This window comes from Cetorhinus maximus, chromosome X, assembly GCF_964194155.1.
Source record: "Cetorhinus maximus chromosome X, sCetMax3.hap1.1, whole genome shotgun sequence".
Classification (NCBI taxonomy): domain Eukaryota; kingdom Metazoa; phylum Chordata; class Chondrichthyes; order Lamniformes; family Cetorhinidae; genus Cetorhinus; species Cetorhinus maximus.
Window position 1 is genome coordinate 1679770 of NC_135917.1, and position 25093 is coordinate 1704862.

The 25093-nt window shown below is 41.9% G+C and overlaps 1 protein-coding gene across 1 annotated transcript; it reads left to right on the forward strand.

The window, feature by feature from the left end:
- prim1 (DNA primase subunit 1) lies at positions 1-25093 on the forward strand. The gene is made up of 13 exons (XM_078534614.1): positions 1-117; positions 1779-1936; positions 3060-3166; positions 4054-4127; positions 5109-5245; positions 5353-5411; positions 7292-7401; positions 11853-11929; positions 12939-13059; positions 14141-14210; positions 18522-18619; positions 19785-19883; positions 21073-25093. Exons 1-13 carry the CDS (start codon positions 3-5, stop codon positions 21090-21092), a joined length of 1245 nt encoding a protein of 414 aa, XP_078390740.1. The 5' UTR covers positions 1-2; the 3' UTR covers positions 21093-25093.

The window sequence follows — 25093 nt, forward strand, 5'->3', positions numbered from 1 at the left end:
AAATGGCGTCAAGCGAGAGTCAGTATGATGCGGCTGAGTTACCAGATTTACTCCCCATTTATTACAGACGTCTCTTCCCATTTCCGCTGTACTTCAGGTGGTTAAACTATGGTGGTGGTAAGGAGGAAATATATTTTTTCTTTGCAAGTACTTTTTGCTATTTTATTACTGTGCAAAAGGGTTTGTTCCAGGGTTCGGGTAAAGTGGAAGGAACTTGTGTGTTGGCTGCTTTCTATTCAAAGGTACCTCTGTACCTATTTAAATCGATCTAAAATGCATTTCATTGCGATTTAGTAATTCTCCTCTTTTTGTTAAATATCAAATGTTTAAAAGTACAAATAGGGGAGGCGATGGCATAGTGGTATTGTCACCAGACTAGTAATCCAGAGACCCGGAGTAATGCTCTGGGGACCTGGTTTTGAATCCCACAAGGGCGGTATTAAAACAAATTATAAAGTCTGATGATGATCATGAAACCATTGTCGATTGTTGTAAAAACCCATCTGGTTCACTAATGCCCTTTAGGGAAGGAAATTTGCCATCCTTACCTGTGACTCCAGACCCACAGCAATGTGGTTGACTCTTAAATGCCCTCTTAACGAGGGCAATTCGGAACGGGCAATAAATGTAGGCCCAGCCAGCGATGCCACATCCAATTAATTTTTTTAAAATCCTGTAGTTAAAAGGAAAGTCAAGTCATACACGAACTCTGCATTTTGATAGCTGTGCTTTAGGACATGTCAAAACCCATCAACTTAATTTTATATTTTGTTAACAACTGTAAATTGCTATAAATTGTATGAATTTAGCATACCCATTCCCCCTCCCTGTTTAAACTACCTTTCAGCCATCAAGGCAGATAATTATCCACAGTTGAGATTTCTATGAGGCAGACTTGTACCAATTGCAAAACTATTGAAAGGGAGTTGGCAAGAATTGTATTTAAATCAGTGTTTCTGCCAGAAAAGTGCCTAAATATTACAGGTCTACCATGTAACTTCTGTGATAATGCCATGAGTTTGCTGCCTCTTGCACAACATTTATGCTGGTTTTGTGTGCTAAATAGCATCTATTGAAACTTCAGAGCTGATTTGGAGCACCATTTTCACTGTTCAAAATGTAACTTTGTCAGCAAATCTATGTTGTAGGTTGGCAGCAGGAAAAACTTCTGGATTATTGTTAAAAATCCAACAAGCTCACAGATGCCCTGCATGGAAGGGAACCTACTTTTCCTACCTGGCTTGGCCTATGTGTGACTCCAGGTTGACTAATGCTCTTTAAAGTGGTTTAAACTACTTAGTTGTTTTAAGGAAACAGCCAAGGTAACAAGGGATGGACAATGAATGCAGTCATGTAAGCATCTCTCTCACTGTGACACACACACACACATCTGTTGTCACTCGGATTTCTGAGCAGTGTAAATGGTGCATGTTTGAAAGTGTCCACCAGGGCTGTTTAAAAGCACCTAACCTTACAATTAGAAGTTTTTACCCCTCCCAAACTTGGGTTGGGACAGGATAGAGAACACAGCTGAATAAACATGGTGAAATACATCTGCCACTGGTGAATGAAAGAGTTTAAAAATGAACTCTATATTGCACAAAAAGCCAATTACAGAACATGAAAGTATACCGGTGCCAATATGCTAAATAAACCATTAACTCATTGTAGTATGTTTCTTAGCAAAGTGTGACCTGCTTCTTGGTGGCTCAGTACCACACTGAGGCTCTTTACTCGCAAGGTTATTAGTTGGATAATTACTCTCTTTGTGTCAACAGTCCCTAAGAACTATTTCCAAAATCGAGAATTTTCCTTCACCTTGAAAGATGACATCTATGTGCGTTATCTGTCCTTTAATAATCAGACTGAATTGGAGAAAGAGATACAGAAAATGGTCCCTTATAAGATTGACATTGGAGCTGTCTACTCAAACAAGGTAACTCTTGAGTGCAATACTTCAGATGACTCCAATCTCATAGGTTGGATAGAAACTACCTTCAAGTACAAATTTTAAAACATCATAAAAGTGATATTCCAGGCATCATTGTTGATTTTATATGGTTTTAAGAAAAGACAAGCCCTGGAAATACTCAGCAGATCAGGCAGCATCTGTGGAGAGAGAAACAAGAGTTAATGTTCCAGGTCTGTGACCTTTCATCAATGTTAATTTCATACTAGCTGATCACTTGTGGTGTTATGTACAGAGTGAAAACATTTTTGAGTGATTTGCAGGAACCTAATGTCCAGGTTGTGAAAACTCGGGAGCCTGAGTTGCTGTGGGAACATTCACTTTTTACATGCATGTTGTAGTCTGGATCTATGGATAGTGATGGTAGAGGCACCAATACTCTTTCCATCACATAGCTGACTGACCAGGAATCTCTCCCGCTCCTACCGCCTGCCATTGGCATGTGTTGGAAGGATTTGCAGGTTGATAATTAACCCAATTGGCTGCATTATGAACACCCCTTCCTTACTTGAACATCAAATCCTGGGGTAGGGCTTCAACCTGGAACTTTTGGCTCAGGTGTAAGGACCCACTGTGCCACAAGACCTCAGTAAATCTCAGTAATATATTCTTTAATAGCACCAGTGAACATTGTAACAAAGCACCACCTACAGGAGTGACCAGTAATGCAGGCACGTATATTAAGTTCCAAATAATACATGGGCACTGTGTACCAAAGTTTAATGTGTGATCGATGAATTGACTGGCATATTATCGAGTAATTTAGCTGGTCGCAGCCAGGATAATAGTAGGGATTTGAACTGCAGCAGCATTCATTGTCCCTGGGTAAAGGGAGGAAAAATTGTCCAGTGAAACCTTGATTGCTGTCGAGCAACCATTGTTAGATGCAATTGTGGGGCTGTCGTGTATCGAGCTCAGTTGTGCTACTGCACAATAAGACGGTAAATTCTCTGAAGATTCAGTTATTAATAACTGTCAGTTCTCACGAAAGTGTTGAATCTTTCAGGTGAAGAGAGAGGAGAAAATTAGTGATGTGGAGTGAAAGTTTTTGTCAGCAATTCATAACTATTCAGTGTTTCTTCTTTTGTAGCCTAGTCAGCATAACTCTGTGAAATCGGGAACCTTTCATGCTGAGTATAAAGAGCTGGTCTTTGATATTGATATGACAGACTATGATGATGTTCGAACCTGTTGCAGGTATGTTGATGCTTAATTTTTTTTTTTTTGTGCATGGACCCAGCATTTGCAATGCTAAACCTGTGGTGCTTTTGCAATTAAAACAGAAAATGCTAGCAACAAACATCAGGTCTGGCAGCATCTGTGGGAAGCAAAACAGAGTTAATGTTTTGGATCGATGACCTGTCATCAGACCTGGGAAAAGTCACTTTTACAATTGGCACTTCTGTTGTTTGGTTTGCAGAAGAGCACTGACTCCCTGCATTAGCCCTGCTAAAAGCAGCTCCCTTACGCCAACAGTAGAACTGTCGACCAAGGATGCTGAAGTATCTTGGTGTATGGCGAGTGCAGCATAGTTAACGAGTAAAGTGATAAAATTACATATGTCTCTTTTGTGCCGTACAGTTATGTTCACTAAGGAACTTTAGGGCTCGTGAGCTGTGTAATTTTAGTGGTAGAAAGGGCTACTGTTAAATTTTCACTTAACTCATAGTTTCAGCAGAAATTGGAGATAGAAAAATGAGTATAATGAGAATTATTGAAAGATGTGGATGCAGTTTGTGTGTTTCAATAATCTGGAACTCTTGGAAACTGACTAGGTAGTTATTCTTCACTTATGTTTAGTAAAATGGAACCCAAAACTCCAATTAATAAGAGATTTTGGATTGGATTAGATTTTCCACTGGTTAACTTGTTTATGGGTCATAGAGTTTTACTGTTTATAATTTTTTAAAAAAACTTTTGTGGGTTGATGTTTGAAGGAGTGGGGAAGGGACTGGCTCATATTAGATTGCAATGGTTCACCGTTCCTAATGTCTCCTGTGGATAGGAGACTGTACTGTTCATGTTGACATAGAATGGCTTTGAAATCTTTCAGAAGAATTGTCAAGTTATTTTGTATACTTCAGCTCTGCAGACATTTGCCACAAGTGCTGGACACTAATGACCATTGCTATCAAGATTCTGGACAGAGCATTGGGAGGTAAAATTGCATTGTGCTTTTTTGTTCTCCAGTAATTCTGCTTCTTGCCTTTTTTTTTTGCTCAATTCATCTCTTGAAGGTGCTGATTCTTTCTGGGCTACAGTTCCACAGGGGCCTACAGCTTTTTGATATTTGACGCAAGTGGCTTTGTCCTTGAGTGAGTGTCAGCGAGCTAATAGACATGTTCTGAAGGGGCTCATAGGTAATGTTTGGAAACACGAACTCTTACCTGTTTTTCTTTCTTTACTGTTCTCCTCTTCCCTCGCCACCTGGAGTGCTGAGGTGAATTGTAACACGCTTACTGCTGCCCTAGCCGAACTGAGCCAACCTAAGCATGGATTGAGCCTGCAGGTAGTTTAGTCTGTCTGGGTCAGCACGACAACACACTAGGCACCTTAACTTTGTGGAGATATTTGCTTTGTTTCTAAGCTATAAATGGATGTTGATTTCAAGTACTGGTGTAAATTGAAATGGTACTCAATTTATCAAAGCACATTCGCACTCCTTTAATAAGCTGCCACAGAAGTGGTTGACCTCTTGATTGGGCTGCTATCTTATCGTTTTACTAAAGTTGAGAGATAAGAACATGATGTTCTATCATTCAGCCTGGGCTCTCTGAAGTTTGCTGGATTGACTCATCTCTTCCTCCCTATGCTTCCCTGTGTGCTGAGATTGCAAATAATCAGCAGGAATGAGTGGCCTGTTTCTGTTCAGTACATTCTATAATCAGCAACTTAACGTGGATCACACCCACATCCAATCAATTTGTGGCATAGTAGATTGGATCCAATATACTGTACTGCCCTTGAAGGAAAATTTAAGGACGAGAGAGGGAGTAAGCGTACCCCTTTTTAAACTACACTGGTATTGTTGTCATAACAGAAATGCAGTGGTCTCTGTATTCTGAAATTCAATGTCACAGGTGCTCTGAGATAAGTCAAGCACCTGACATAATGCAGGTTTCCTATGTTCACATCACAGAGGACTTTGGGTTTCAGCACCGGCTCTGGATATACTCTGGGCGAAGAGGGGTCCATTGCTGGGTCTGTGATGAAAATGCACGGAATCTTTCCCAGGCAGCTCGGTCTGCTGTTGCAGAGTACCTGAGTGTGGTTAAGGTATGTATCTTCTAAGCCATGCGATTAATTGTACTTTTAGAGAAAACATAACATGTAACCATTCTACCATCAGTTTGTAACGCCAAATGCAACCGGCTGTTTTACAGGGTGGAACAGATGCAATCAAGAAAGTACATCTGACTAATCCCATTCATCCTTCTATTCAGTGAGTGCATTAGAGTAAGAAAGTAGCTCTGTCTATGGTTATTTGGAGAATATTTTGTTACCAGAATGTGGTTATAAGATACTAACCTCATTTTGTGGATTAAATGTCAACTGTGCCTTTATTGGTAGCATTCTCTCCTCTGACCCATTAGGCCATTTGTTCAAACCCCCCTCCAGAGATTTGAGCATAATCTAGGCTGAATTGTTGGAGGTTCTGTCTTTGAGATGAGAACATTAAATCTGCCCTCTTGAGTGGATGTAAAAGATCTGATGGTACCATTCAAAAAAAGAGCAAGGGAGTTATTCCCAGTGTCCTGGCCAATATTTATCGGTCAAGTAAACATCACAAAAACAGATTATCTGATTGTTACCTCGTTGCTGTTCGTGGGACCTTGCTGTGCACAAATTGGTTTCTGCATTTCCTTGCATTGTAGCAGTGACTACATTTCAAAAGTACTTCATTGGCTGTGAAGCACCTCTTTGCATGTTGAGGTTGTGAAATGCAAGTCTTTATGAAGACATCTGAATGTATCCATATGTAGTTGGATCACTGTCGTGCAAGGACAGGAGCATTGTACCACTTCGAACACAATGTCTTGTCCTTAAAGTATGTGCCTTTTTAAGTTTTAAAAAGTATGTCTGGTGATTAACCACTGGATGAGTTCAAAGGTTAATTTATTCAAGGCTGCCGATTTAAAAACCCTACTTTGTGACAAGGGCCAGGATTTTACATTTGGTATGTGGGGGCGGGCCCGACACACCGTAAAATGACGCGTGATGACATCAGGCATGCATCACAACGTCATCGTGCTGTCTCGCAATATTTCGTTCAGCGGGCACGTGCCAGAGTCGACTGAGCACCGCCGATAATTGAAAGGCCTACTAAGGCCATTAACTAGGTAATTAACCTTAACTTTACACTGCCCATCCAACCTTACGGTTGGCGGGTAGGCGAAAAGGCCAAACGGCCTTTACGTTTTTTAGGAAACCTCATCCACGAGCGGGATGAAGTTTCCTAAAGCTTTTACAAATTAAATAAAAAATTTCTTTAAAAAATAAAAACCTGCCCCATCTCATGTGACACATGAGACATGTTTCATTAAATTTTTATTCCATTTATTTAATATTTTAAAAAACGCTTCAATCTCCATGAGGCAGCTCCATGCCTTGGGGAGATTGAAGCACTCTTTTGCCCACATGTGCAAAAGAGTGCTGGACCCAACTCTCTCTCTCTCTCTTCCCCCCCTGCCCTCACAGGTAGTGCTGAGCTACCACTTGCGTATTACGCTTAATTGGCCCGCCCGCGTAAAATGGCAGTGTAGAGCCGATTGCGGGCGGTTCTGCAACCGAGCCCGCCCGACGTGGGAAAAATTCAGACCAGGGTCAACTACTAGACTAGATATTGTGACTCCAGCCTTTTGTGTTCTGTGGCATTTTCTGTGCATTGCCTATGCGATGGATGTGTGTGTGTGTGCGTGCATGTGTGTGTGTAAACCTTCTATATTATATGGTATGAGCAAATTGCCTGTGGCATTGTTCAGTGAGGTAGAGAGTATACTGTATAATATGAAATATATCAATGCTGGTGATCTAGTGATTGAATACGTGAAATTGCATTTGTATGCTATTGTTGGTTGTATTATTGGGTTCATACTCGAATTATGTTTGTATTTTTATCAAAATTGTAACTCAGTTGATTTATGATGGCTAGCCTGTGTACTAAATTTGATGCCTTGGCATTTTTAAAGCCCAGGTCTAAGCAAATAATTCTTCTGTTTGTGTGATGCAGTGATGATCTAAAGAGTGGAGTAAGAGCAATTAGTTGATGAGGGTTTATCATGTCAGTCCAATTGTTAACCATTGCTCTTGATCCACCTGTAGGCAAGCTATCACTGTGATAGATAGCTATTTTGAAGACTATGCCGTGAATGAACAAGACATCTTTGGCAGTAAAGAAACCTGGCAGAAAGTCCTTGCTTTGGTCCCTGATGATATCCTTTCATTGGAATTAGCAACATTTGGTGAATCTGTGGGCAACTTTTTTTTAAATTTCTATTTTCCATTGATATTGGAAATTGATTGCTTGGTGTAGTGTCTCTGAATATTGCTGTCCTATCCCTGTGCCTGTACTTTGATCTAGTCTAGATATGAAGAGTGATTGCCTTTTCAGAATCACAGAATTACAGCACAGGCAACAACTGTTCGGCCGATTATGTGTTCACTGGCTCTCCGAATGAGCAATTCACCAAGTGCCATTCTCCCCATAACCCTGCGCATTCTTCCTTTTCAGATAATCCAGTTCCCATTTGAAGGCCTTGATTGACCGTGCCTCCATCACACTCTCACGCAGCGCATTCCATATCCTAACGCCTCGATTGGACCTGCCTCCACCACACTCTCAGGCAGCGCATTCCAGACCCTAACGCCTCGATTGAACCTGCCTCCACCACACTCTCACGCAGCGCATTCCAGATCCTAACGCCTCGATTGAACCTGTCTCCACCAGACTCTCAGGCAGCGCATTCCAGACCCTAACGCCTCGATTGACCCTGTCTCCCCCACACTCTCAGGCAGTGCATTCCAGATCCTAACGCCTCGATTGAACCTGCCTCCACCACACTCTCAGGCAGCGCATTCCAGATCCTAACGCCTCGATTGAACCTGCCTCCACCACACTCTCAGGCAGCGCATTCCAGATCCTAACGCCTCGATTGAACCTGCCTCCACCACACTCTCAGGCAGCGCATTCCAGATCCTAACGCCTCGATTGACCCTGTCTCCCCCACACTCTCAGGCAGCGCATTCCAGATCCTAACGCCTCGATTGACCCTGCCTCCACACTCTCAGGCAGCACATTCCAGACCCTAACGCCTCGATTGACCCTGCCTCCACCACACTCTCAGGCAGCGCATTCCAGACCCTAACGCCTCGATTGACCCTGTCTCCCCCACACTCTCAGGCAGCGCATTCCAGACCCTAACGCCTCGATTGACCCTGTCTCCCCCACACTCTCAGGCAGCGCATTCCAGACCCTAACGCCTCGATTGACCCTGTCTCCCCCACACTCTCAGGCAGCGCATTCCAGACCCTAACGCCTCGATTGACCCTGTCTCCCCCACACTCTCAGGCAGCGCATTCCAGACCCTAACGCCTCGATTGACCCTGTCTCCACCACACTCTCAGGCATCGCATTCCAGACCCTAACGCCTCGATTGAACCTGTCTCCACCACACTGTCAGGCAGCGCATTCCAGATCCTAACGCCTCGATTGACCCTGTCTCCACCACACTCTCAGGCAGCGCATTCCAGATCCTAACCACTCGCTGTATGAAAAAGTGTGTCCTCGGGTCTCCATTGCTTCATTTGCCAGTTACCTTAAATCTGTGCTGTCTGGTGTGGGGAACACCTCATTGTCACAATATGGGGTGCTTGTCTTTGAGGCTGGGGATTAAGGTGTGTTTTGAGTTAGATTTGCTCTTTATGCAAGGCTTGCTTACTGTTGCAAGAGGTGAGGAAGCATTGTAGTCCACTGCACAAACATTCTTCACCTCAAGCCCAAAAATTCAGATTTTGACACTTGCTAGGTTGAAAGAAGTCTCCTTAAATCTATTCGTGACATTTGAAATCCTTTTTATTTTTTGTGTTACTTGTTTTCTTCAAAAAGTAATTGCACTCTTTCAGCAGTACACTGCATTCTCCCCAGCCAATAGAGAATAGGAGTAAGAGTGAAGGGAAGTGAATTAGTTGTTTTGTTAACCCTGACCTCCATGGAGAAATTCTCAACTTCCAACCAGATGGTTTTGTTTTTATAAATTGTTCACCCAAGTCAACTAGTAGGTTATATCCTTGGCTGTATTGTTCCATCTTCTGGAACTTTTGGTTTGTATACGTGGGATCAGTGGTTGTGTTACTGGACTCTAGAGGGCTGGAACGTGAGTTGAAATCCCACCATGGCAGCAAAATCAGGAATAAAAATTTGGTATCCGTAAGTGAGCATGAAGTTGTTGGAAAAGTCGAACTGATTCACTCATGTCCTTCAGGAAAGGAAACTTGCTGTCATTTCCTGGTCTGGCTTATTTTTGACATCAGTCCCAATGTAGCCAACTCAGCAGTTTGATAAGCTGAATGTTTTTTTAAATTTAATCTTTCATGAGATGTGGGTGTCACTGGCTAGGCCAGTATTTATTGCCCATCCCTAATTCCCCTTGAGAAGGTGGTGGTGAGCTGCTTCTTGAACCGCTGCAGTCCCCGTGGTGCAGGTATATCCACAGTGCTGTTAGGGAGGGAGTTCCTGGATTTTGACCCAGCGACAGTGAAGGAACGGCGATATATTTCCAAGTCAGGATGGCTGCTTGGAGGGGAACTTCCATGTGGTGGTGTTCCCATGTGTCTGCTGCCATAGAACCATAGAAAAGTTACGGCACAGAAAGCAGCCATTCGGCCCATCATGTCTGCACCGGCCGAAAAAGAAAAAATAGCCACCCATTATAATCCCACCTTCCAGCGCCCGGTCCGTAGCCTTGCAGGTTACAGCACTTCAGGTGCTTTTAAATGAGTGCTTCTGTCTGCACCACCAAACCAGACAGCGAATACCAAGACACCAGTGCCCTCTGGATGAAGAAGTTTTTCCTCATGTCCCCTCTAACCCTTCTGCCAATCACCTTAAATCTGTCCCCCTGGTAATTGGCCTCTCTGCTAGGGGAAACAGGGCATCCCTGTCTACCCCAATTTGGCCCCTCATAATCTCGTACACCTCAATCAGGTCACTCCTCAGTTCCAAGGTAAACAACCACAGCCTTTCCTCATTGCTAAAATTTTCAAGCCCTGGCAACATTCTTGTAAATCTCCTCTGTACTCTCTCCAGAGCAATTGTGTCCTTCCTGTTATGTGGCGACTAGAACTGTACACAATTCCAGCTATGGCCTAACCAGCGTTTAGTACAGTCCTATCATTACATCCCTGCTTTTGTATTCTATACCTCGTCCAATAAAGGAAAGCATTCCATATGCTTTCTTTACCACCTTATCCACCTGCCCTGCCACCTTCAGGGACCTGTGGATATGCACACCAAGGTCTCTCCCTTCCTCTACCCCTCCCAATTTCCTCTCATTTATTGTGTATTCCCTTGCTTTGTTTGTCCTCCCCAAATGCATAACCTCACTTCTGTGGATTGAATTCCATCTGGTATTTTGCTGCCCACTCAACCAAGCCATTGATATCATTCTGGAGACAACAGCTATCCTTTTCACTATCAACTACACAACCAATTTTTGTGTCAGCTGCAAATTTCCTGATCCCATGCCTCCCAAATCGTTAACATATACTTGTCCTTCTAGACAGTGGAGGTCTTGGGTTCGAAAGGTGCTGTTGAAGGAGGATTGTTGGTGAGTTGCTGCAGTGCATCTTGTAGATGGAACACACTGCTGCCACTGTGCCTCAGTGGTAGAGGGAGTGAATGTTGAAGGTGGTGGATGTGGTGCCAATCAAGCTATGCTTTGTTCTGGATGGTGTCAAGCTTCTTGGGTGTTGTGGGAGCTGCACTCATCCTGGCAAGTGGAGCGTATTCCATCATACTCCTGTCTTGTGTCTTGTAGATGGTGGACAGGCTTTGGGGAGTCAGGAGGTGAGTAACTCGCCACAGGATTCCTTGCTCCTGACCTGCTCTTGTAGCCACAGTATTTATAAAGGTGGTCCAGTTCAGTTTCTAGTCGATCGTAATCCCCAGGATGTTGGTAGTGGGGGATTCAACAATGTTAATACCATTGAATGCCAAGGGAAGATGATTAGATTCTCTCTTGTTGGAGATGGTCATTGCCTGGCACTTGTGTGGCATGAATGTTACTTGTTACTTGTCACTTGTCAGCCCAAGCCTGGATATTGTCCGGGTCTTGCTGCATGTGAACACAGACTGCTTGGTATCTGAGGAGTCACGAATGGTGCTGAACATCGTGCGAATATCCCCACTTCTGGCCTTAAGATGGACTGGCAGTTATGGTCAATAAACACTGGCTTCATTGAATCTCACATCCAGAGAATGAATTGATTTTTTTTTTTCAAAATTCCGCTTTCTGTAAATTGACCCTTGTTTTATCATTGCTGTTTCAATAACCAAATAAGTATTTAGAAAGCATGTAAATGCACAGTGTTTTGACTGATGCACCAGATTTTACAGTGTAACCATGCATGATGCAAAAATGCAACAAAGGTTCCTGCTGTAAAATGCTGGGACACATTGACCCAGTTAATGTTAAGCGACTTCTTAGGTTAGTATTACATAAGTGCTTTGTTCTTAAAATTGCAAAGGAGCAGAATGTTAAGTTCCTTACGAGAATTGATCTCGTGATAAGATTTGTTTCTTTCCTTTAAACTTCCATGCTGTGGTTAAAATCTGTTCAAATATTTACATGAGACGATGGAGGTATCTTCTTTAACAGCGGTGCACAGTTTCGAGAGGGATTGCAAATAGATTTTGTCAAAGCGCGAAATTCAGCTGAACGCTGGAAATTGATGCAACGCACTGTAAGTGGTCCCACAATTCAATCTTAATTAGACATAGCATACCCGCGGAGTGATTCGAACGAATGGTGTGATTGAGGAAATGGGGTGGCAACATTAAACTGATGCATTGAATCTTTCAATATTTCCCACTTTCCCCTCATACAGCACTGCTGTGCTAGAGTACAGTTCTGTGGGTATTGGAAACCTTGGGTTCCTCATCCAAATTATCATTCGTGTATGTGTCAAGACAAGTGTCGACCAGTTATTCGAAAGCAGTACATTACTGCAGACCTTATCCTGCCCTCACCTAACCACCCCCTACTGTGCTCCTTTGCCACCTTGGCTGAGAATAGCCAGCTCCACACAGACTAACAATTAAATCTGGTTCTGGTCAGTATGGCTTAGTCCAGATGGATTTTTAATCCATCTCAACGGTAGACCACAAATGAGTGAGTTACAAGGAATTGGTCCTCTGATCAACCTCGAGTATTGTATTGATGCTACAGTTTTGGAGTTTGTGCATTTAAATGTCAGATGAGGCTCAGCTGTGTCTCTCGACATTTCACACTTACTCCCACTGGCTCATGTGTAAAGAATGGCCACCTGGGGTGAGTCACTCTCAAACTGCCCATGTCTGTGGTAACTGTACCCTTGTATGAATCAGTGCCTTATTAGGGGAATGGAAAGCTAGGTGGTATGGAATGTAATGTGGTCTCATACTTTTCATAGTCACATAATGAGTTTTATGTGGCCAATGTTTATAAATTTCCTAGGCTTGTTTAATGATGGTTAATAGGATTCTAAGAAAAATAATGGGTTTTATTTGTCGCAAATAGCTGAAACTTAGTTGCATGAGTGAATGCGTGAGGATTTTAAGTCTTGAAAATTAGTTGATTGTTTTGTTCGAAACATTGATGGACTATTGAAATAACAGTTGAAGAGACTTGGAAGTCTGCTGGACTTACGCTGCACAAGCTGCTTATGTTGTCTTTGGAACAGAACTTGTCATTTATCAAATGATTTTCTACAGTTGACCACCATCCATTTAGAAGAGATTAAGCTGCAGTACTGCTATCCTCGTTTGGACGTGAATGTCAGTAAAGGCATCAACCATCTGCTAAAAAGCCCCTTTTCTGTCCATCCCAAAACAGGTATTGAGTGTTTGTCTTTTATTTCCTTCCCTCCCAAATGTTGACTGTGCTTTGCACCAATCCAGGTCAACAAGTAGTTAGGAGACATAATTCTAGGTCTATAGCTACTTTTCAGCTTATAGGTGAATAAGTACGTTTTATTTTAATCCTCCCTATGGTGAAGCATCTGGTCTCTTGGGCGCCTCCTACCCTCCTATCCCCCGCAGCTGAAGTTGATAGCTTGTTTGTTTTGGATTTTGAATAAATCTGTGCGCAAGTATTTAATTTTGTTTTAATTTTATAGCCTTTTGTGTTTAAATGTTGAGATTGTTAGCCCTGGATGCTGAAACGCTTGCTCCTTTTGTCATCCAGTATCAATTACTCCCAAACCTGATATAGCATAAGTGAGATCTAGAGTTAAATGAAGCTCCCTCTCCTACGCCTCAGCAATGTGCCTTAGCGTCAACCTTGAGTGCCCTCTACTGCTACCACTCACATTTTACCCTTGTAGTCATTCGGAGTTGATTCCTGTCATCATTGGCTGTTTTGTGAACTCAGACATAGAGATTTGGTTTGAAGCATCCCAAATTCATCTTGCAAGGTTCCTTTGAGACTGGAAAAGCAAAGACTTTTATCCATTCGGGGCTAGATTTGAACCCTAGGCCTCATAAAATGACAATGCTTCAAAGCTGTTCATTTTAATTCTCATTCTTATTTTCAAATCCCTCCACAGCCTTGCCCCTTAGATCTCTGTACTCTGATTCTGACTGCTTGAGGATCTCCTATCTTAATTGCTCCGCCATTGGTGGCTGTGTCTTCAGCTGCCTGGGCCCTAAGCTTCGGAATTCCCTCCCTAAACCCCTCTCCTCCTTTAAGAGTCTCCTGTGAAGACAATGGGCATTTTGCTGCATTAAAAACACTATATAAATAAAAGTTGTTCCCTCAGCCCCTTTTTTTTTTATATTAAAGGCTGTATCAAAAGTTGTTCTGTCACTAGTGTTTTATAGTGTTGCTACATCATTTTTGTTGAGCGCCATTGTCATTGATTGCAAGTTTTCTGCGTGCAAGTATATTCTACTCATCATGTCTGTTGCTGTTCTAGGTCGCATTTCAATGCCTATAGATGTGAAGAATTTGGATAAGTTTGATCCCTTTAGTGTCCCTACAATAAGGTAGGTAGGAAGGACATTGGCATCGATGATTTTTTACATATGTAGAAAGCGACTTAACTATGTGATTTTTTTTCTCTCTTTTACTATGTTGGTGCCATGCATCAGGGTTCTTTAAAGCCTAGATAAGGCAGGGGAGGAACTCCATAGAATGACATTGAAACATGAGTGTCCAGGTATTTGTAAATTTAATTTAGTGCATCGGCTAGGGTTCCATAAGATGTCAAAAAATTGATCCCAAAATATTAAAAATTTTCCATTTTACTTAATTTATCCCTAACTTATTTTCATGTACCTTGTGAATATTGCACTACAGTGCCAACTAAATGTTGGTACAGCCTGTTTGAATTTCACATTCTATAGAGGGTTTCCTGGCCAGACAAGTGCCTTTTGAGCAAATATGGAGAAATGCAAGAGCAAAAAAAAAGTTTTTTTTTCAGTATCTGTAGTCACGGAATCTTTACAGTGCAGAAGGAGGCCATTCAGCCCATTAAGTCTGCACTGGCTTGCTGAAAATGCATTCCACCTAGTCCCACTCCCCTGCCTTATCCCCATAAGCTCGCACATTCTTTCTTTTCAGATAGCAATCCAATTCCCTTTTGAATACCTCAATCAAACATGCCTCCACCACCCTTTCAGGAAGTTCATTCCAGACTCCAACCGCCCTCTGGGTAAAAAAATTTTTCCTCACATTGCTTCTTCTCCTTTTGCCCATTATTTTGAATCTGTGCCCTCTAGTTCTTGATGTACTCTTGAGTGAGAACAGTTTCTCACTATTTACTCTGTCCATACCCCTCAGGATCTTGAATACCTCAATCAAGTCTCCTCTCAGCCGCCTTTTCTGCAAGGAAAACAGACCCAATCTCTCAAATCTATCCTCATAGCTACAGTTCTTTATCCCTGGAATCATTCTTGTGAATCTCCTCTGTACTCTCTCCACTGCCTTCACATCCTTCCTCGAGTATGGTGAGCAGAACTGGACACACTACTCCAGATGAGGCATAACTAGTGTCTTATACAAGTTCAACATGACCACCTTACTCTTGTACTCAATGCCCCTATTAATAAAACCTAGGATACCATATGCTTTATTAACTGCTCTCTCAACATGCCCTGCCACCTTCAATTACTTATGTACACATACACCGAGGTCCCTTTGTTCCTGCGCCTCCTTTAGAGTTTCTCTGTTGATTTTATACTGTCTGTCCATATTGTTCCTGCCAAAATGAATCACTTCACAGTTCCCTGCATTGAACTTCATCTGCCATTTGTCTGCCCAATTCAGCAAAATGGCTATGTCCTTTTGAAGTTCAAGACTATCCTCATCACAGTTGACAATGCTTCCAATCTTTGTGTCATCTGCAAATTTTGAAATCATGCCCTGCACATCACAGTCTAGGTCATTAATATATCTCAAGAAGAGCAAGGGTCCCAACACTGACCCCTGGGGGACTCCACTACAGACCTTCCTCCAATCTGAAAAACAACCATTTATCGCTACTTTCTGTTTCCTGTCACTCAGGCACTTGGATAAGAAATTGGCTACTTTCCCTTTTATTGCTCACAAGTCTATTGTGTGGCACTGTATCAAATGCCTTTTGAAAATCAACAGAATTGCCCTTATCAACCTTCTCTGTTACCTCCTCAAAAAAAACTCCAAGTTAGTTAAACATGATTTTCCCTTAATGAATCCATGCTGGTTTTATTTAATTATCCCGCTCCTGTCTAAGTGTCTTAATTTTTGTCCCCAACTATAGTTTCTAGAAGATTCCCTACCATAGAAGTCAAACTGACTGGTCTGTAGTTGCCAGCTTTATCCTTGCACCCCTTTTTGAACATTCACAATTCTCCAATCCTCAGGCACCACCCTTGTGTCTAAGGAAGACTAGAAGATTATCACCAGCGCCTCTGAAATTTCCACTTTCACCTTCCTTTGTATCCTCAGATGCATCTCATCCAGTCCTAATTCCTCGAGTCTACCAGTTAACTCCTCTCTCACCTCAGCCTGGGTAGCATCCTCTTCCTTTGTAAAGACAGATGCAAAGTATTCATTTAATACCTCCGCTATTTCTTCTGCCTCCGCATGAAAGTCTCCCCTTTTATCCCTAATTGGCCCTACCCTTTCTTTTTACCACCCTTTTATTATTTATATGCTTATAGAAGACCTTGGGATTCCCTTTTATGTTAGCTGCTAGTCTCTTTTCATGCTCCCTCCTTGCTTTTCTGATTAGTTTTTTCACTTCCCCTCTGGTCCTTCTATATTTAGCTTGATTCTCCATTGTATTTTCTACCTGACATGCATGTACTTCTTTCTTTTCGTCTTCACCTCTATCTCTCTCGTCATCCAGAGTGTTCTAGATTTATCTGTCCTACCTTTTCCCTATCAAGGGAATATACGTTGATATTGCTTGCAATGCTACCTCCTTGAAGGTAGCCCATTGTTCAGCCAGTAGTCAGAGTGTCATCAGACTAGTTCTTTGGAAGCTGTGAGGGAGCATCCCAACTGGTGCTTGTCTGGCACCCATAACACATTTCTGGGAGGTATTGAATGGAGCTATGCTTGCTTGCATTTGCTTTTCATCTCGTCATCCCTTGCCAAGCATACTGAGGCTAGTTTACAGCATAATACCTCTCACAGTGACGCCCCAATCGGAGTTGTGTTGGGGAGGTGCCATTAACTGGTCGGAGCACCGTTGTTTTAAGGAAGGAGAAATTGCCAGGGCTTCTGCTCCAGATTGCTGTCTAGCAAGCCCTGCTGGAAGAACATGTATGTCAGTGATGGGTGAGGACAGGATCGGGCTCTGTCATGATGCTCCATGTGGTTGAAAAGCCCACAAGATCCCTTGTCAAAACTCCCACGTGGACAATGGTCAGTTGGGCAAAGTATGAGAAGGTGACGTGGCCCCACAGAACTATAGCCCAGCAAGGAGTCTATTCCTTTGGGAGACCTTAGGTGAGGTGAGAGTGACTGTCCTTGACATCAAGGCAGCATTTGATGGAGTGTGGCATCAAGGAGCCTTCTTAAAACTGGAGTCAACAGGAGTTCCTCGGGGTAGTGCCCTCGGCCCAACCATCTTCAGCTGCTTCATCAATGACCTTCCTTATGTCATAAGGGCAGAAGTGGGGATGTTCGCTGATGATAATGTTCAGCACAATTCGCGACGACTCAGATACTGAAGCAGTCCATGTCCAAATGCAGCAAAACCTGGACAATATCCAGGCTTGGGCTGACAAGTGGCAAGTAACATTCGCGCCACACAAGTGTCAGGCAATGACCATTTCCAACAAGAGAGAATCCAACCATCGCCCCTTGATGTTCAATGGCATTATCATCACTAAATCCCCCACAATCAACATCCTGGGGGGTTACCATTGACCAGAAACTGAACTGGACTAGCCATTATAAATACTGTGGCTAGAGCAGGTCAAGAGGCTAGGAATAGTGCGACGAGTAACTGACCTCCTGATTTCCCCAAAGACTGTCCACCATCTACAAGACACAAGTCAGGGGTGTGATAGAATACTTTCAACTTGCCTGGATGAGTGCAACTCCCAAAACACTCAGGAAGCTTGACACTGTCCAGGACAAAGCAGCCTGCTTTATTGGCACCACATCCACAAACTTTCACTCCCTCCACCACTGATGCACAGTAGCAGCAGTGTGTGTACCATCTACAAGATGCACCGCAGGAATTCACCAAGGCTCCATCAACAGCACCTTCCAAACCCACGACTGCTACCATCTAGAAGGACAAAGGCAGCAGACGCCCACATCCTGTAAATGAATGAAAAAAAATCCAGGCTGGCATTTAAGGGGCGAGGAAAATTATCTAAAGTTTCCGCCTGGTTGCAGTACCAGCCTTCTTATTGGAAGCATAGCATCTTTGGATGGTGGGTGACTAATGTTCCCTCTAAACTGTGCGAGTGTGTGGCCATGCAACAATTGGGAACGAACGTGATATGCAGGGAGCAAACAGGCTGCCCATGAGCAACGTTCCCTTCAAGATGTGTGCATGCATGGCTGCGCATCAATATTAAAGGAATTGCACAGCGCAACAAGCGCACAGCAAGCAGAAGTTAGGGGGAACAATGTTGAGGGCAGCATTGTGCTCAGCTATGATGGCCTTCACCATGAGACAGTATGCTGGCACAATCTGTCTAAACTTGCATGAGTAGCTGGTTGGGTGTCCAAAGGCACCCGCCATCCGTGTAACCTAATAATGGCTCTCAGGGGAACGGGAAGAAAGTTGAGGGACAGTGCGTTCTGCTGTAATTTGCAGCAGGATAAACCCTTGACTCTGTGTTGTCTTTCAGTTCTCTTTGCAAGGAACTTGATAGGAAAACTAAGGAAGAGCAGGAGAATACAAGTGCTGAGAGTGGTGAGGAACCAGAGATGAAGCGTCGCACCAGAGGTAAATGTATACGCACAGTCATGAGTATTCTTTCTTTTATTCCTTCATGGGTGTTGCTGATGAGGCCAGTATTTGTTGCCCAAACCCAATTGCCCTTGTTAAGAATCAACCGTGTTGCTGTGGGTCTGGAGTCATATGGAGACCACATAAGGATAGATTTCCTTCACTAAAGGACATTAGTAAACCAGATGGATTTTTACAATAAATGGTTTCATGGTCACCACAACTGAGACTAGCTTTCAATTGCAGATATTTTAAAAATTAATTTGCATTTATTAATTTGAATTTAAATTCCACCAGCTGCCATGGTGGGATTTGAACCCATGTTATTAGCCTGGGCGTTTGGATTACTAGTCCAGTGACAGTATCATTATGATGCTGTCTCTTGTGTGAGAGCAATCCTTTAGTGCTGCGGGTCCAGTATATCATCCGATCACTTCTCCTAAAACCATTCATTACCCATCTTTCTGCCCTGAAGGTCCTGATTTCTGCTGGGGCCTCACTCCAAGGGCTGACTAGCACGTGACTATGTCATCTGAAGTACTGTGTACAGTTTTGGTCTCCTTACTTACGGAGGGATATAATTGCATTGGGAGCAGTTCAGCAAAGGTTCATTCGACTGATTCCTGGGATGAAAGGGTTGTCTTATGAGGAAAGGTTAATCAGGTTCGACTGATAACTGATTGGAGTTTAGAAGAATGAGGGGTGACCTTATTGAAACGTATAAGATTCTGAAGGGGTTTGATGGGGTAGATGCTGAGAGGATGTCTTCCCCTTGTGGGGGTATCTAGAACTAGGGGCCGCAGTTTCAGAATAAGGGGTCTCCCGTTTAAGATGGAGATGAGGGGCAATTTCTTTTGAGGGTCATTAGTCTTTGGAATTCTCTTCCTGAGAGAGCAGTGGAGGCTGGGTCATTGAATATATTCAAGGCTGAGTTAGACAGATTTTCAATCAACAAGGGAGTCCAGGGTTATGGGGGGGGCAGGCAGGAAAGTGGAGTTATGGTTACAATCAGATCAGCCATGATCTTATTGAATGACTGAGCAGGCTCGAATGTCTCAATGGCCTACTCCTGCTCCTATTTCTTATTATCTTATGAAACTGAAGAGAAATTGTATGCGATGGAATGCAGTGCATATGGGTGAATAAATTTCTCTGCACTCAGATTATAAGAAAACAAGTCTTCTGGGGCCGATCAAGATTTTTGAACAGTTTATAGAGAAAATGGAGCAGTCACGAAAAGGACAGCTACTGAAACAGAGTGGTGAGTATCATTCGGGATATTTTACAAAAAATGTTATGGCATGAACTTGCCAAAATGTGGAGCTTTGAAAAAGCCAATGCAGGTCTAGTAAGTTTTTCCTGGAAAGGACCATTGTTTTTACTGGGAATCTTCTGTTTTTTTTAAAATTTGGAATGTTTCTGTTTTAGAGTTAAACCATAAGTTTGCTTTGAGTTAAGTCTAGAAGCTTTTCTCAAGAGTGAAGATGTGCTTGAGCTGCGTTTTTTTTTCATATTTGAATTCTTGTCTTGTACTTGAAATTCAGAAGAATATTGCTTGTGAAGTGACGGACTAGAGGTTTATGCCCTTCCTGAATTATGAAAAAAATGAAATACACTTATAAGATCAACATTTGATAGTGCTCACCAAATTAATTGCTTTTGGGCTGAAGTGGCTATTATGTAGGCAAACGTCAGTCATTCTGGACCTGCAGTGTCCCCCCAGCAACAGAGATGAATGGCTGGTCAATCTATTTAGATGGTATTGGCTGAGGGAGTAATGTTGACCAAGATACCTGGGACAGCCCCCTGCTCTTCAGGGTGGCGTTAAAAGTCTTGACAATTCTTGAGGAGGCAGAAGAGAAATTAGAGGGGGTGGGCGGGAGGTGGCTTAATATCATCTCCAAAGAATGGATCCCCAACACGTACAACACTGTCAGAATACTGAACATGACATCTATTTTCTCTGTAAACTGTTCAAAAATCTTGATCGGCCCCAGAAGGCTTCTTTTCTTTAATCTGAGAGCAGAGAAATTTAAAGGAATTTATTCATCCATATGCACTGCATTCTGCGTCACACTCTTTCTCTTCAGTATTCAGTTTCATAAGATAATAAGAAATAGGAGCAGGGGTAGGCCGTTCGGTCCTACACACAGTGCAGTTCACTGCTCAAGTACTGCAACTTCACTCCTAAGCCCTGGAGCCAATACAAGTGCTGATATCTGAGCAAGAAGTCATTTCTCATAAGGTAGCTATGAGAGGGGAAGCAGGGCAGTTCAAGAGGCGAGTGCGAATTGGGAGAATTTTCAGAATTTGGGTGGGGAATAGGGCATGACATGGAGGATTCTTTTCAAAAAAAAATACAGCCAGAAATGAGAAAATTGTTGTATCTGCCACTTTCATTTAAAGGGCCTGCTTAATTCATTGTTTAAGCATTTATATATTTTTTCCAGATAGAGGAGGAGATTTTTGATGTCGGCAATGAGTGGGTTCCTTTTTCCAAAGGCATTTTGGCGTATGTTGTCTTGAATCATCAGATTGTAAAACCTGGAACCAGTGACTGCCTTCTGGACTTCACTTCCGTAGCTGCAGTGAAGATTTAAATGTTCTTCGTGGTATACCAAATTGCATTTTATCAGCTCTGAACAGCCTTCAACTGAGAAAGCCAGTGGAATACTTGTTTCAGACTTCCTACCTGAGGTTTTTGTGTAATCATTTTGTATCTAATAGCAGCTATTTATATACATATGTGTGTATGTATATATATATATATTATATATATTGCTACTTTGTCTCTAAGATCCCTTTTATTTTTCTTATGGATTCCTGCTTGCCTTGTGGTTAATCAGGATCAATTAGATCACAAGTCACACTTCACAACAAACGCGAGGCAAAAATGACACCTGAAATGTTTAAGGTGAAGCAGCTTAAAAGCATTTAAAAGTTCAAACAAAATTTAACCAATCTGAAGTAACAACTATTTCAAGAGTAGTGTGTCTAACTGAAACTATAATTAAATTGTAGGCATGAATTTTGTAATTAAGGTGGAGGTCAAGCCAAGGACCCTGGGGAACGAGGGATTCAAGAGTAAGTCCAGAGAGAGGCCTGAAAAGAGAGGGTTTTGGTCATTAGCAATGCCATTGGAGACTATTTAATCTATAAATTAACTAACCAGTTATTTGTTGATTTTTTTTTTTACTATCAATCTTCGTTTTCTTCCCTTGATGTAAACCTAGCAGTAGGTTTTATTTTACATTGACTCGACCTACACATCAGCTTTTAAAAATTGTGTTGGAAATGCTGAGTTCTCCTAATGACTCAATTGGTAAATGTACTTGCCAAGGTATTGAGACATGGAGACAGTAAGGTCCCAGATTTGATCCTTGACCTTTGTTGACTCAAGTATCTCAATTGGGGCAGCAGTACAACTCACTATTCTCCAAACATCAGAGAATGCCTGCAGTGTTCCTTCTCCACTCTCCAAGCTGTTCCTTTAACATCCAGCCACTGCCCTTAACTCCTATGTCATGAGGTTATTCTGGGCTGGCTGTATGGGAAGGGTGGAACCCCCATAGAGACATAGGACAATCAGCCTCTTGAGCCTGTTCCAACTTCATTTGTGTCGTGGCTGATCTGTACCTCAACTCCATTTGCCTGCCTTTGCTCTAAATCACTTGATAGCCTTGCCTAACTAAATATCAATCAATCTTTCTCTGTATTTATTCTATGGAAACCTTTAATGATTTTAAATAGCTTTATTAGATCACCATTCATCCTTCCAAACCAAAGGTAATACAAGGCAAGTTTATGCCACCCTTTAAGTGCTGGTATAATTTTGGTGAATGTGATGTACTCTTTCCAAGGCCAATATCTCCTCTGAGGTTCAGTGCCCAAAACTGAACACAGCACTGCAGGTGGAGTCTTGCCAAGGCTCTGTAAACTACAGCATCTCTTCCTCACTTTTGAATTCCAGTACCCTTGAGATAAAGGCTAACATTCCATTAGCCTCTTTTGATTGCCTTTCGTACTATGTACTTAGTGATTTGTGAACCTGGACACCCAAACTACAGCTTCATTACAGCATCGGTGGTGACCATTTGGCCCCTCATGTCTGTGCTGGCACTCTTGTAGAGTGATCCACCTAATACTACTCCATCTTTTCCCCATAACCCTGCAAGTTTGTCCAAGTTTCAGATAATGATCCAGTTATTCCTTTTTGAATGTCATGTTTGAATCTGCCTCTGCCAGATCTTAACTACGCACTCCACTTTAAAAAAAATTTCCTTGTCACCATTGCTGCTTCTGTCAATTAGCTTAAATCAATACCCTCTGGCTCAGTCCATCCACCAATGGATTCTCTCTATTTACTGTCCAGACCCCCTCATGATTTTGAATACCTCAAATCTCCTCTCAGCCTTCTCTTGTCCACACCTCCCTGTCTCTCACCATAAAGAAAATATTCTAATTTGCTTTTCTCAGATCCAAAGTGGATAACCTCACATTTCCCCATCTTGAATTCCATCTGCCGTAGTGTCCTTCTGTTTATATTCCCCACCTGTTTCTTTTAATACATATAGAGTGGAAATGATTAGTTCCTGGAGATTTATCTAATGTCCCATTATTTTGTGCATTTTTAAAAAAAAACTTGTTGTAAATGAGGAACATTGTTAATTTAATACATTATGTTCCCTTATACCTCAATGTTTTTATGCTTGTGCATGAAGACTAGCCACTTGGGCAAAGGACTAGAGAACTACTGGCATCTGGACCCATACCCCAGTCAGAATCAGCATCTTCAAGAACTGGGGTGCAGAATTGGAAAAAAGAAACATTGAGGGTCGACGGTGAATTGTACAAGAGACTGACTGAAAATGTGTACTTTGGAAAACTGCAAGGCCATTTTGCTTGAACAATCAGGCAGTCCATTGAACAGATACCTGCAGTGTCTATTGCCAGCTAATGTCAGGCAGCATATCTATTCAACAAGGACCTATTTTTATTCTGCATAAGCTAGTTTTTGATTACTTATTTTGCATTGGGCTTTTTGGTTGCAATCTAGTTTGGAGGCTCATTAAACTGAAAGGTGGCATTCAGTACATGGTAAAGGAGACTAAACAAAACTAAAATGCTGCAGATGCTGGAAATCCTGAAACGAGAACAAAATATGTTGCAAAAACTGGGTCAGGCAGCATATGTGGAGAGAAACAGAGCCAATGTTTCAAGTCGATGATGCTACCTGTGTTATGACACAGCAGTTGGTAAAGGCTGAGTTATTTAAAATCCCAGAGGGAAACTTTAAACAATTGTCATAACTTATATTTTCAATTGGTATGTTTGAGATGCAGCTCTGAATTCAGAAATGAAATTACTAAGCCTCCAGAAGTTTAATATAAATTAAATAAAATTTAACAAATTTAAACACATACACATGTCTACAAATCACTACCATAATAACTTTTAAACAATTCCCCAAATTAAATCACTCCCAGATAATCTCCAAGGCAACAATAACCCATAGACTTAGACACCAGGCAAGGCACATTTTATCTTATGAATTCAAAATGAGGTTCCTTTCAATTTGGTCCTTCATAGCCAGTACTAAGGTTTACAGGCTGCTTCGATATTACATACCTGATTCAGACACAACCTTTTTTCTATATATACCTAGCCTTCCCTTTGAATGTAAATTCTCATTGTATCACCAAGGCCCTTTGAACTCCACCTCTAACAATAAAGTCTCTTTCATAGTACCAATTTTATTAGTAATATAAACATATTGCTTGGTGTCTCCTAGCTAGGTGCAAGCTTTCACCTTCAGTCTTTGAATGGTTTATTCAACAAAATGCAAATGTAACCTATACCTTACTATTTAACATCTCAAAACTATTATACAATCAAAGCATCCAAACTAGCTGGCTTTGATCTAATCTAATTAATGCGCACACAGCCACAGGCCCTATTAAAAGTCTAATTTAAAATAATTTACAATATTATATACTTTAATATCTTTGACATCCCCTCCCTATTGAAAAATGAACCATCAATTCAAAAAGATGGCTTCATTTTTTAATAACCCGTCTCACTATCAGACATATATACACAAGTCCTTAGTATCAACAGAAACTCAGTTCAGTGTCCAGGTTTTCCTTAAAACATCCAATTTTCTTTTAAGTTTCAAACTCATGCTAATGCATCCGTGAACAGATTCTTTGTACCAGCAACATGTATAATCCATAGATTAAATGGTTGTAATAGACTCCACCTGAAACTTTTGTCCTGAAACTCTTGCACTTTTGTCTCAATTTATCCAAAAGCTTCAAAGGATTGTGGTCTGTACAAAATAATTGTTTTATGAATCGTTGGCAACAAATTTCAAAATACTGCAATGCTAACACCAAACCCAAGGTCTCTTTCGATATTGAATATTCTGTTGTACATTCAACTTCCATAAAAAATATCCTATTGGTTTTTCAA

What these genes read in the sequence shown, in the direction of transcription:
- prim1 (XM_078534614.1), top strand. Translation starts at nt 3, where the DNA reads ATGGCGTCAAGCGAGAGTCAGTATGATGCGGCTGAGTTACCAGATTTA. An exon ending in GTGGTTAAACTATGGTGGTG is followed by an intron (nt 118 to 1,778) that starts GTAAGGAGGAAA and finishes TTGTGTCAACAG; the next exon opens with TCCCTAAGAACTATTTCCAA. An exon ending in GGAAATTGATGCAACGCACT is followed by an intron (nt 11,930 to 12,938) that starts GTAAGTGGTCCC and finishes GATTTTCTACAG; the next exon opens with TTGACCACCATCCATTTAGA.